Source organism: Typha latifolia, chromosome 7 (genome assembly GCF_019914945.1).
Source record: "Typha latifolia isolate L0001 chromosome 7, TyphaL0001v2, whole genome shotgun sequence".
In the NCBI taxonomy this organism is placed as follows: Eukaryota; Viridiplantae; Streptophyta; class Magnoliopsida; order Poales; family Typhaceae; genus Typha; species Typha latifolia.
In genome coordinates this window covers 1,258,244-1,269,403 of record NC_133092.1, presented here as the reverse complement: position 1 = coordinate 1,269,403, position 11,160 = coordinate 1,258,244, and the positions used below count along the sequence as shown (strand labels likewise).

At 40.0% G+C, this 11,160-nt stretch overlaps 1 protein-coding gene across 1 annotated transcript; it reads left to right on the top strand.

Moving 5' to 3' along the window:
• The first annotated feature begins 6,539 nt into the window (after positions 1-6,539).
• LOC140791672 (VQ motif-containing protein 4-like) lies at positions 6,540-7,535 on the top strand. Its single transcript, XM_073142282.1, has one exon. It carries the CDS (start codon positions 6,662-6,664, stop codon positions 7,292-7,294), a length of 633 nt encoding a protein of 210 aa, XP_072998383.1. The 5' UTR covers positions 6,540-6,661; the 3' UTR covers positions 7,295-7,535.
• The last annotated feature ends 3,625 nt before the right edge of the window (positions 7,536-11,160 follow it).

The following is an 11,160-nucleotide window of genomic DNA, read 5'->3' as shown; positions in this document are numbered from 1 at the left end:
AGTTGTTTTCTTGTTTCCATATGGTAATTAATAGATTTTCGATATTAACATAGATTTATTTTTCTTCTTTGCATTTCAGTACTCTTCCCTGTTCTTCTGTTTCTTTTTGCTTCTGCGTACCAGATAGTATATGCATCACTGTGAAGAGTAACTCTTCGGAGGAGGAGTTTAGTTACAAAAAAAGTGGTTTTAAAGATTATATGGTAAAAGTTTGCTCTCCATTAACTAAGTTAGTAAACGATCGAATAATAAAGAAAGACTTTAATTTCTTTACGATCGATCTTAAACCGAGAAAAGAGGAGAAGTTTCTTCGAAAGGAAAAACTGGCTCATAAATGAAAATGAGAACAGTTAATGCATTAATATTATAGATAAATAGGCCCATTTCGTTCTTTTGGTTATACATCATTGGTCCGTAACAGACCTTAAGTTGGGTGTCTTTCAGACAAGCTAATCAGATAAGCTATTAAATAAATGTGTAATTAATTTGCAAAACTTTGGGTTTAGCAGAACATTTTAAGGTTTCAACTGGGAAGAGTAGCATCAACCGGTCGATTTATAACTTACTGATATATAATATGACAAAGATTAATACACCTATAATTTCAGGTAAAAGTGAGAGGAGCAGTAGCAATAACAAATTGGCACTCGATAATGATATACTCCGACTAAACCGGACCTCAAACAAGACCCTACCGTATAACTCCTTTCCATAACCACAACTCCAACACCTCACCATCTCCTCCCCCTCTCTCCTCCTCACACCCAGCTTGCAGGGGAATTAAGGAACCTTACACCACCAACAAATTACTTTAACCCCTCATCAATCCCCGGCCCCCATGGCTCTCCATCCTCGCCTTCGTTGCAAACTCATCGGTCATCGAAACCGCCGTCTTCGACCACGACTGGTCCCTTTCTCTCCTCAATGACGATGGCTTGCTCGTGTGTAATGGGCTCGTCGGCGAGTGCGATGAGAAGTTAGAGGAGGAGGAGGAGGAGGAGGATTCAGAATTGAGCCGTCGTGGGCTATATAGGGTTCGTCCCAGATTTATAAGTTACGAAGCTCTGCGACGTGACGGCCTGCCATGCAGCCGACGTGGCAATTCCTACTACAACTGCAAGAAAAGGAAGAGAGTAAATCCATATCGTCGTGGATGCAGCGCCATCACTAGGTGCGCGAGGTACCTTAATTTATTTAACGATCGATGCGTGGAAATATTAGAAGAGAGAAGATCTAGAAAGGATGCGTGCATGTATGCGTGGGTTAAAGACTTCAGAGAGAGAGAGAGAGAGAGAGAGAGAGAGAGAGAGAGATGAGTTATTGTATGAATGCGGATGCTTATATCTAGAGGTCTCTTTCTTTTCCTCCGACCTTTATATATTGTTTAAATCGTTATTAATTATGTTACACGTACCATCGATTATTTACATCCACCGTGCATTGTATTGTGTAACATAAGAGATACTTATCTTGGATTATTTATTTGTTCTTAATTTTACCTTATTAGCTCTCCATCTTCCGCTTTGCGTAAGGAAATAAAAAGTTGAATATTATGATAGAAAAATGATAGTGTTATGATGGACGCCTAGTACTAGAAACTTTTCCAACTTGTTCGGTAGGATACGTTCATACACGCGGGACCACGACAATGATCATATCTATGTTTAACATGAACTTGTGTTTAAAAGCACATAGTAATGTACATATTTGTTTAATTATTGACAACATGACTGCAATATATTACAACAATTCTATTAGAATGGAAATGTTTTGAAGATATCTGGGTATCTAAAATTAAAGAAAGAGGGAAAATACAAATTAAGCAAAACACATTCTTTTCAGCAATATTAATTGCTAGAGGGAATAGGGGGAGCAAAGTGTGGAGAACTCCAACTGAGTGTATATTGTAGATCATCTCATCTAGAAGCAGTGATAATTTCCACTATTACTAGCTCTCGATTGCAAGCTGCTTGCATAACACTCCAAGCATGCACAAAGTTTAAGCGATCGAAGGGCTGTTATCGCTCACTTGAGCTAGCTCTCGTCTTGCATCGTTGCCCATTAAGTTTTACTTCTCGTATGCAATATGCAGGATCACATGTCTCCGGATATAAATTGAATATCTAGAAAGATCTACACCAAAAAATTAAACACTTCACTTGCTTCTTAGTACTATTTAGAATTCCCTGCTTCGTGGGATCACATGTTCATGTACGTAGTACCACGTACATTCAGTAGTATGCTATGTAAATAATGGTATCATCATATATATGAACTGAATTTCTTCCCAACCATATCACACAAAACAATTCCAAGGGTAACTTCTTAGAGAAATCCGATATATTGAACCATAGAAATGTAGCTTATCTCAACTCCTACAGTGTCAACATCTAACCATATCAAATGCTAGCTGCTGGACAAGAGTAAATATAGCGAGCACTTCAAGTACGATTTGGCCTCGAGTCCACTAGCCTATTGATTAAGGTGGCCAAATCGAGGTCTCCCTTTAATTAGAAGCTAGCTAGCGTAGCTAATTAAGCATATCGATAGATCCCAACGCTTAGATAGATGCATGCATTTGAGCTTGCTCGTTCTCTAAGCGAGCAGAGGTCGAGCAGAGCGTAACACTTTCGAGCTAAATCCGAATTAATTTGACCCTAGGAGAGATTTAGGAATTAAAAGAAGGAATTAGTTAGAGCACGCATTCTTATGGTAAATTATGGTGGGCTAATTTCTAATTAAATGCTTCTTCCACTGAGGCTCCAATCCAAGTCAACGCCGCGTTACCTCGATCCCCTACTCGCCACGTCAATGCGACCCTCTGCGCGACTCGCCCCAATCCATTAACCATAAGATTCGTGCTATAATTGATGATCTATGTGTACCATGTGGCAGTCTGGCAGATGCCTTGATCAACTAAATGTACGCGTCACTCGAACGGAACGGAACGGGACGGAATTCTTCACCGATTCCCCGCGTTTCCCGCCGTAAGAGTAGATAACATGACACGTTCAGCTATTAGGCTTCGCTGCCGACTTTCGTAATAGTACTTTTTTTTCTCTTTATTTTATTTTTTTGGAGGAAGGAGCTGTAATCAGGTTATGCCCCTTTAAAAATAGTTACTGAAATCTGAGAGCCAAGCAACCCTTAGATCCCTTGGCGCGGATCCTCTGCAATCCTCCAACCACAGACTGCCAAATACCCATATTGCAGGAAATTCCTATTGGCGAGACGAAAACATTATAGAAATCACTAACTCCGCAGAATATATTTGAGGCCTGAGATTATAATACCGTAGATGGCCTAAAAGTCATAGAATCACATACTATCACGGTCAACGTACTAGATCTGAATTGTTATCGCTACTTTTATGCTTCGGTCACGTTGCATGAGGTGGGTTTGTGTGAAGAAAGTCTCAATTCATTAATATTTGAAGACGCCCAGACTGGCTCCCACTGGAGATCGAGATCCAATGTTCATGTAGCTCTCATCGAAGCTCCATAGCATCAACGCAGTCATGTGCTCCATCTTAATTAACCCCAAACCCCCAGAGAGGGAAAGGTGGCAATCCAAATTAATTCCGCATTACTTAACTTGCTTCCACGAATAAACAATGCCAAGCCCTCTCGTTCAAAAGCCCATGTAACCCTAAGTCCAGCTAACTAATTAAGAGTAGCGAGAGAGTGCCAAGAGATGAGGGAAGAGAGAATGGCGATGGCCGCCGTCTCTTCTCGACGTCCGCTGACTTGTAAACTGCTTATCGCAATCCTCTCGATTGCGGTGTACATCCACAGTGTGTCAGCAGCCATCGACGAGGGGTACGCCCAAGTGGTGAGTAACCAGTTCATAAATCTCAATCCAAGGATGGGCAGTCGATTTCTAGCTGCCACAAACGCCGGGAAGGGTGATCGCTGCGATCCAAGTGTGGCAAACCCTTGCTCTGCCGGCCTCCAATGCTGCAAAAGGAAGTGCACCGACTTGCAAACAAGTCGAAACAACTGCGGCGCGTGCAGTAATCGGTGCGGGTTCGGGCAACTCTGCTGCAATGGCAAATGCACCACGGTGGCGTACGACGTGAACAACTGCGGCAAATGTGGGGTTGTGTGCAACCCGGGAGTCCGGTGCGAGTACGGTGCATGCGGGTATGCTTGATCATCTTGTTGCATTAGATGATGGTCATGGTCGAGCGATATATAGTGCTATTTCTACTACTTGTAGATGATGCGTACTAGGGTTGGGTAATAGAGAAGGAAAGGATAGATGCTCTTTAGATCCATATGTAAACCATTTGGTCTTTGTGCCGTTTCTTACTTCTATGATTTGTTGAGGGGGTTATACAAGGGCTATGTAAACAAAGTAATGTTTTTTTTTTTGTTTCTCTTTGGTAATAACAATAAGGGAGAAAGCATGGCTCATGCTCCCAGTATTGGCGTTTCGTACGTCCGAATTATTCATTCTCTGCTACTTCCTTCTATCTTACTTGCTATTATTACATACCTCAGCCATAAGACGTAATGCTTCTACATATTGGAAACGCTAAAGATATATATATATATATATATATATATATATATATATATATATATATATATATATAGTAGTTGTTCATGGCTAAAGCCAAGATTGTATAATTTCCATTTCTATTGGCCCATTATATAGCCGTCAAAGTCTCTCCAGTAAGCTTCTTTGCATATCTAACGGAGGTTTTTTAAATGGAAACAAGCTACTTATTTGGTTAGTCCATTCCTTGTTTATATTTTGGTATTAATCAATTAGCCATTAGCCAAAGATGGCCTAATTCCCTTAACGTGTACGCATCACGGGAACGTAGGACAGCCATATGGTAGGGCTAACTTGTGCCAAAAGTAAGGTGAATTTAATTAATTGGGCCTCCTGGACTAATATATTGGTGCTAGGCCCTTGCAGAAGAGCATCTGGAATAAAGGTTTTCTGGAGGTGTTTTGAAAAAGTTACAAAAAAAAAAAACTTTTACTAAAATAATAGAACTACCTTTCTTTTTTTAATTTATCCTCGATTACTCTTGATCTTTGATAAGTCAACTTCTATGAGTCAGGAACTTTATTCTCCACTAAAATTTTTGGTAGAAATGCAACTCCTATTCCAATCCACCTATTTTTTTATTCATAAATGTAGGAAAAGTAAAAATATATGAGTAAAGAGATTAATTAACAAGCTCTTTATGCTATACTTTCTTATTTCCATAACTCACTTTCAACTTATTCTAAACTAACATTTGTAAGTGAAATTAAAGATTAACTTTAGAAGGTTCTCAAAGCGATTCCACTTGCCCCTCCTTCGCCTGGTTCTTTCTAACCCATGCACTCAACCGAACATTCCATTGATTTTAGCATAATATCAATATATAATAGCATGCATGACATGCAACTTTCCAAGACAAAAGCAACACTGATGCCAAAAACCAAAGTGATGCCAAACAATGGCCGGCTGTAGCTGAAATAAACTTCTTAGTATAGTCTAATATGAAACTTAGGTGGAGAAAATTGATTAAAAAAATGGTTTTGAGCCAAGAAAATATATAGACTGAATGGTGCTTTATTGACATGAGTGTAGCTAGAAAAGCAAAGGCCTAACTACATGTGTCGATAGCATATTATGTTAAATTTGAAATGGACCTCACTTTTTCTTTGATAGTACATCTTATGCCTTCAAATGGGTATCTTCTTTTCAGATTAATATAACTAAAGACCACTGGTATGCATACTTAGTTTCCTGAGCTCCTCCTGAAGGAAGAAAAGGTGACAGAAAAGAAACTGTTACAATCGACAATTATTATGAGTACAGTTAATGCTGGGAGCCTTTGCTTACCTTTATTGTAGTAAATATAAAGTATTTTCTATAGAGAGAGAGAGAGAGACAGAGGGGATTAATAAGTGAAGGGGAAAAGATCAAGTTGACTATTTAATTAGGAATTAGATGCCTCTCTGTATCCTTTTCCAAGAGGAGCTCAACTGAAACATTGACATGACTCCAAAGAGGAGCATTAATTCTACATGGCAACTTCTGACCTCAATCCACTAGCACAACATTGATCATCCAACGATTGGTCAAATCGCACTCTGACACACGTCAAGTGAGAGGTGTATGCATCATGTTCCTCTCATGTCCTATCGGATTTGATGGACGGTTCTAAATCCGTCACATATCTATGATTACTACGCAATCCCATGATGGGAATATTTGCATGTAACCCCCTACATTTAGTTAAGTGATTTTGCCACTGTAACTAGCTTGTTTACGCATTATACTGTAGGATCCAATTTGGACGTAGTGAAGAGATGGGCTCTTAACGTACAATTACATAAAAATAGGGAGTTAAATGTAATAATGATCATGGGCTTATTCCTCTCGACACACACACACACACACCCAATCAAATAGAACAAAAGAGACAGATCCCAACACCATACCCTTTTTTATTTTAATTATTATTTTTTAAATCAAGATCCAATCAAAATTCTCCATTTTCTTTTCTTCTCTTCTTCTACCCCTCTTCCCTTCCCCCCTCTCTCTCTCTCTCTCTCTCCCCCCCCGCACTTGAAACCACTTCCACACTCCCAACCTCCTCTCCTTTTCCTCCCCTCCCCCACCTCCCAAGGTGGGAGCTTTCCCGTACGCATCAATGGAGAACTATCCGAGACCCCAAGACAAAGAAAGCCCATCTCCGCTACCTTCGTCTCCACCTCCCCTGACTCCCAAACCCATCTCCATGGCTTCGGAGACCAATCCGTACCCCACGACCTTCGTCCAAGCCGACACCAATTCCTTCAAGCAAGTCGTCCAGATGCTCACCGGCTCCGCCGAGACCGCCGCGGCGGCGGCGGCCGCGAAGAACCCTCCTTCTCCATCCTGCGCCGGCAGCGGCGCCAAGGGCCCTCCGGGCCCAAAGAGGCCACCTTTCAAGCTCTACGAGCGGCGGAACACCCTCAAGAACCTCAAAATCATCAGTCCTCTGATGCCTGCCTTTCGCAACTCCAACCACAACTCTCCAAGGAACAACCAACCGGAGATCTTGTCGCCTAGCTTGTTGGATTTCCCATCCTTGGTTTTGAGCCCCGTGACGCCGTTGATTCCCGACCCTTTCGGTCGCGGCCCGTTGGTTCCTGGGTCCGAGGCGGCGATTAAGGCGGAGGAGAAGGCGATTGCAGAGAAGGGGTTCTACTTGCATCCTTCTCCCAGGGCAGCCGAGCCGCCAAGGCTACTGCCGCTCTTTCCTCTTGCGTCGCCCAGAGTGTCATCTTCTCCTTCTCCTTGATTAAGATCAAGTAATAAATGTAGTCGTCTTCTTCAAGTGTACAATTTGATCTCTTTCTATTGTCTCTGTGATGCAAAGCTAGCTTTTTTTTTATTTTTCATGTCTTCTGATTTTTATTTTTATTTTCCTCTTTTAGTGTTGGGTGTATCTACTTGGTGTAAGTGACAAGATCTACTTGCATCATCCTATCATGGTATGAGATTCCTCAAGAACAAGAAAATGGATGTCAACTTAGTAACTATATCACCCTCAAGTCTAGTTCCACATTCTGTACATAGTGATTCTATTTTTGTTGCACAAATTGCAGAGCATATATCACATTGGTTGTAACCTTATGCTCTTCTACTTTGTTACCGCCGATGTAGGAGTAGAATGTGGATGACAATATGATGGAGAACCTAAGACTATGGATTCTATACTTTAGTAAAATAATAAAAGTTACAAAAAAGAAAAAGATCCACCATCCCACTTTTCCCTCTCCTCCCATTTCTCCTCACTCATCAGCTACACTAGATAGGCAAAGCTGTCATCATAAGTAGGGCCCTTTGGCTTTCAGATGCACATGAGCAGAGGTAGAAAGATAGAAGCAGTGAATAGTAGCAACTAGCAACAGAGGAGCACATTAAGAACAAATGAATTTCATAAAATAATAGGATGTGCGTAATGAGTGCTACTACTAGGAATCTAGGATAACTAATAAATTGTTAAAAAAGAAAGCAAGTGTCTGTAGAAATTGAAGAAAGAAGGGAAAATGACTGCAGCTTTAATTACCTCGAGCACCCAAAACTTTTACTCTGCTCATGCATGATCCACTAGTCTGTTAAATTTTGGAAGGGAGGGAAAGAGTTTTTTTTTTCTTTTTCAACAACTGAGAACACTGCACAATTCAAGCTAAGTTGTTATCTATGGCTACTAAGATAGAGGTCAAAGTAAATTCTTCGTAAGTTATCTTCTGTCTCATGATGAAGATGATCTGATACCATAAATCCATGATGCAGACACATTGGATAGTGACATATAGTCAAATAAAGCTGCAATCTTGTCCAGCCTGGGACACAAACTCACTAGTTGATATTTGACAGGAGTTTGGAAATGGACTGCTGTTTTTTTTTTAATAGGAAAACCCGTTGCTCAGTAAAATTCAGTACGATCCAATCGATTAAAGAGAGGATAGAAAAAAGAAGACTTTGAGTCACAGGCATAGGGAGCCATAACCATAAATAAAACAGTGCATTAATCCCGAGAGCACTGAGAAAATATTGTTAAAGAAATTTCCTAGCATTTTCACAATGTAGGAAGTCTTGAGTCAGCCAGCAGCTCCCTCGCTATCTAACAATTTAAGGCACAACTAAATATTGCTAACTTGTAATAGTAAAATAAAGGGAAAAAAGAAATAAATCGACAAAATATATCAGCCACTATTATTACTAACAGCTCGTCGGAGAGGGGAAGAAAATACTTCTCCCCTCCAAATAAACCGACGATAAAAAAAAAGGGAAAGAAAAGTTTAGGATATCATCTACCCCACTTGGCTTTCGCTTTTCATAACCGGCTCCGGTGAGCAGCAAATAAAAGAAGAGCAAGTGAAGGCAAGAGCTCAAATCTTATACCCCCAATGAAAGACTGGGGGATCAACGCCAGATAAATAAGAGGGAGAAAAAGCCACGACCCTTATGGAGGAAACCCGCCTCCCTTACCCTAGTAAGAAGAGCAACTAAGGAAAGAGAGAGGGAGAAAGGCTACAATGGTCACCCTAGTCGGCCGACGGCACGAGAGATTTAAAAAAATGGAAAATGAACCCTTAGATTTTGATCTTGTTTGCTTTTGGTTCTTCAATGTAACACTATCCGGTCGACCATAGCATATCACATGCAGAAGTAAGCATTTCTTAGTCAGAATAGTTATTTATAAGTAGCACATCTAGACTATCCCATGAAATATGGATTACTAGTGGGCTATGAATTACTAATCAATCTCAAAATGGTCGTCAGAATTTTTTGATTCCTGAATCTGGTCAGCAACCAATAGAAGCCAGAAGACATCCAAGTAGTCAGAAATTTAATTAATCCAATCTGAATTTTTAAACCAAAGCTAATATTTGAAGCAGTTCAAATCTACTATCAAAAGAGGCATAGAGAACTATATTTATTGTGCATGCCCATCAGTGATTTTTACTCTTCTTGGTGAAAGAATCACTACAATGTCCAAGAAAAGCACTGGATCTGAGCAGAGGAAATAGGGCAGATCTAAATAAGAATCCCAGCACTGAGTGGTCCACATGAAGAAATAAGTTGGCACTGGCAGGAACTTTTCAAAGAGACATGGACCACAAACGATTGCCAATTGCCGTATATTAAATTGACTCCGTCAAGTAAGAATGAGAAGGTCAGTTCCCATTATCTAATTTTTCCCTTTACAAAATTATATAGCATCTGATCCTTGTTTCCCACCACACTAAAGAAAAGTTGCACTGGCAATCAATTCCCCATTCAAGATGACAAATGCAAACTGTTCTAATTAAATTATGAAAGGTGTTTGCTTTTAATATCTCACATCACAGCCAAAGAAAAAGAAGTTACCACTGAAGAGAATTCAATGCTGTTAGTTAGGACTTAAGACTTAGGACATCCCCCCCCCCCCATCTCACAGTAGCTCACAGTAGATGAATTACTACCAGAGTGTGTGTAATATACACCACTGGCCAATTATAAAAAGATATGATAGCATAAATATCGCAAGTAAAGTCAATGCAGACAAATGTGTTGAATTACTTGATTGTAGTTTAAATGGTTTACAGTCACTTGTCTATGTTGATAGCTTTGTAGCATGCCTCAAAAACTCATATCTATCATGGAGTTCAGCAAACAAACAAACCCAAATAGGCAAGACACACCACCTTGGACAATATTGACATCCTTGGTCCCATTTGAGATGGACATGTGAATTCTAAGACTTTTGAAAAGGGGTACATAGTACCATGTAGGTCCTATGGTCCAATCATGCAATTGCCTCCCATTTGGATTCATTTTTAAGTACAGTACAAGGCTACACTAAATACCTTGTCCACGTGACATCTGACTCTCTTAAGTGTGGAAGAGCTCTACAATCAATTAAAAAGGCTCATTGTCCTAGCTAAATGGAAATCTGAATTGTTAAAACAAGGAGCTTTCACTGTAAGGTAGATTTGGATATATCTAGACTTTGCTAGCCAAAGAGGATGTGAATTTTTGTGTTAAAGACTAATGTATGAACTATCAAACAACATAGCATAAAAGTTACGAGATGGTCAGGGACAGAAGAGTACCTGCAAAATTGTGCAGCCAGAGAACAAATTAAGCTCAATCATCATTCACATGGCAGAGCATGTAGGTATGGGTGTGGAAAGCAGAAGAAGCTGAACAATCGTTGAAGCAGACCCTCATGTTAACTCAATTGCAAGTCTGCAAATTCCTGGATCTGGATGCTTTGGCCTGCAAACTCAATTATTTGTGGCATAAATCTGCTTCAAATCTCCAATCTCTATTATGTTGTTCGTGTTAGCTTCATTAGTTGATCAGTGTCAAAGAAGATGTGGCAAACGTGAGAAAGTTACAAGTGATTTCACTATTGATAAAGAAAGAAAGACTAAGGAAGCATCTTTCCAAAAGCCCGAGCTCGCTTCATGCCTTAAGCCTGTAGTTATTAAGGTAGGCAAAGAAGCCGAGAATATTATTAGTTTCATAAGATATACAGATAGGACGAGTTGGAAACTTTGTCAAAAGTAAAAGAAAGACACAAAAACTAATGCATAGAATAGCCTATTGAGATGATTCCACAATCGCATAAGTACATAATTCATCAGCAACATGCATGATTTTTATAAATTT

What these genes read in the sequence shown, in the direction of transcription:
- LOC140791672 (XM_073142282.1), top strand. Translation starts at nt 6,662, where the DNA reads ATGGAGAACTATCCGAGACCCCAAGACAAAGAAAGCCCATCTCCGCTA.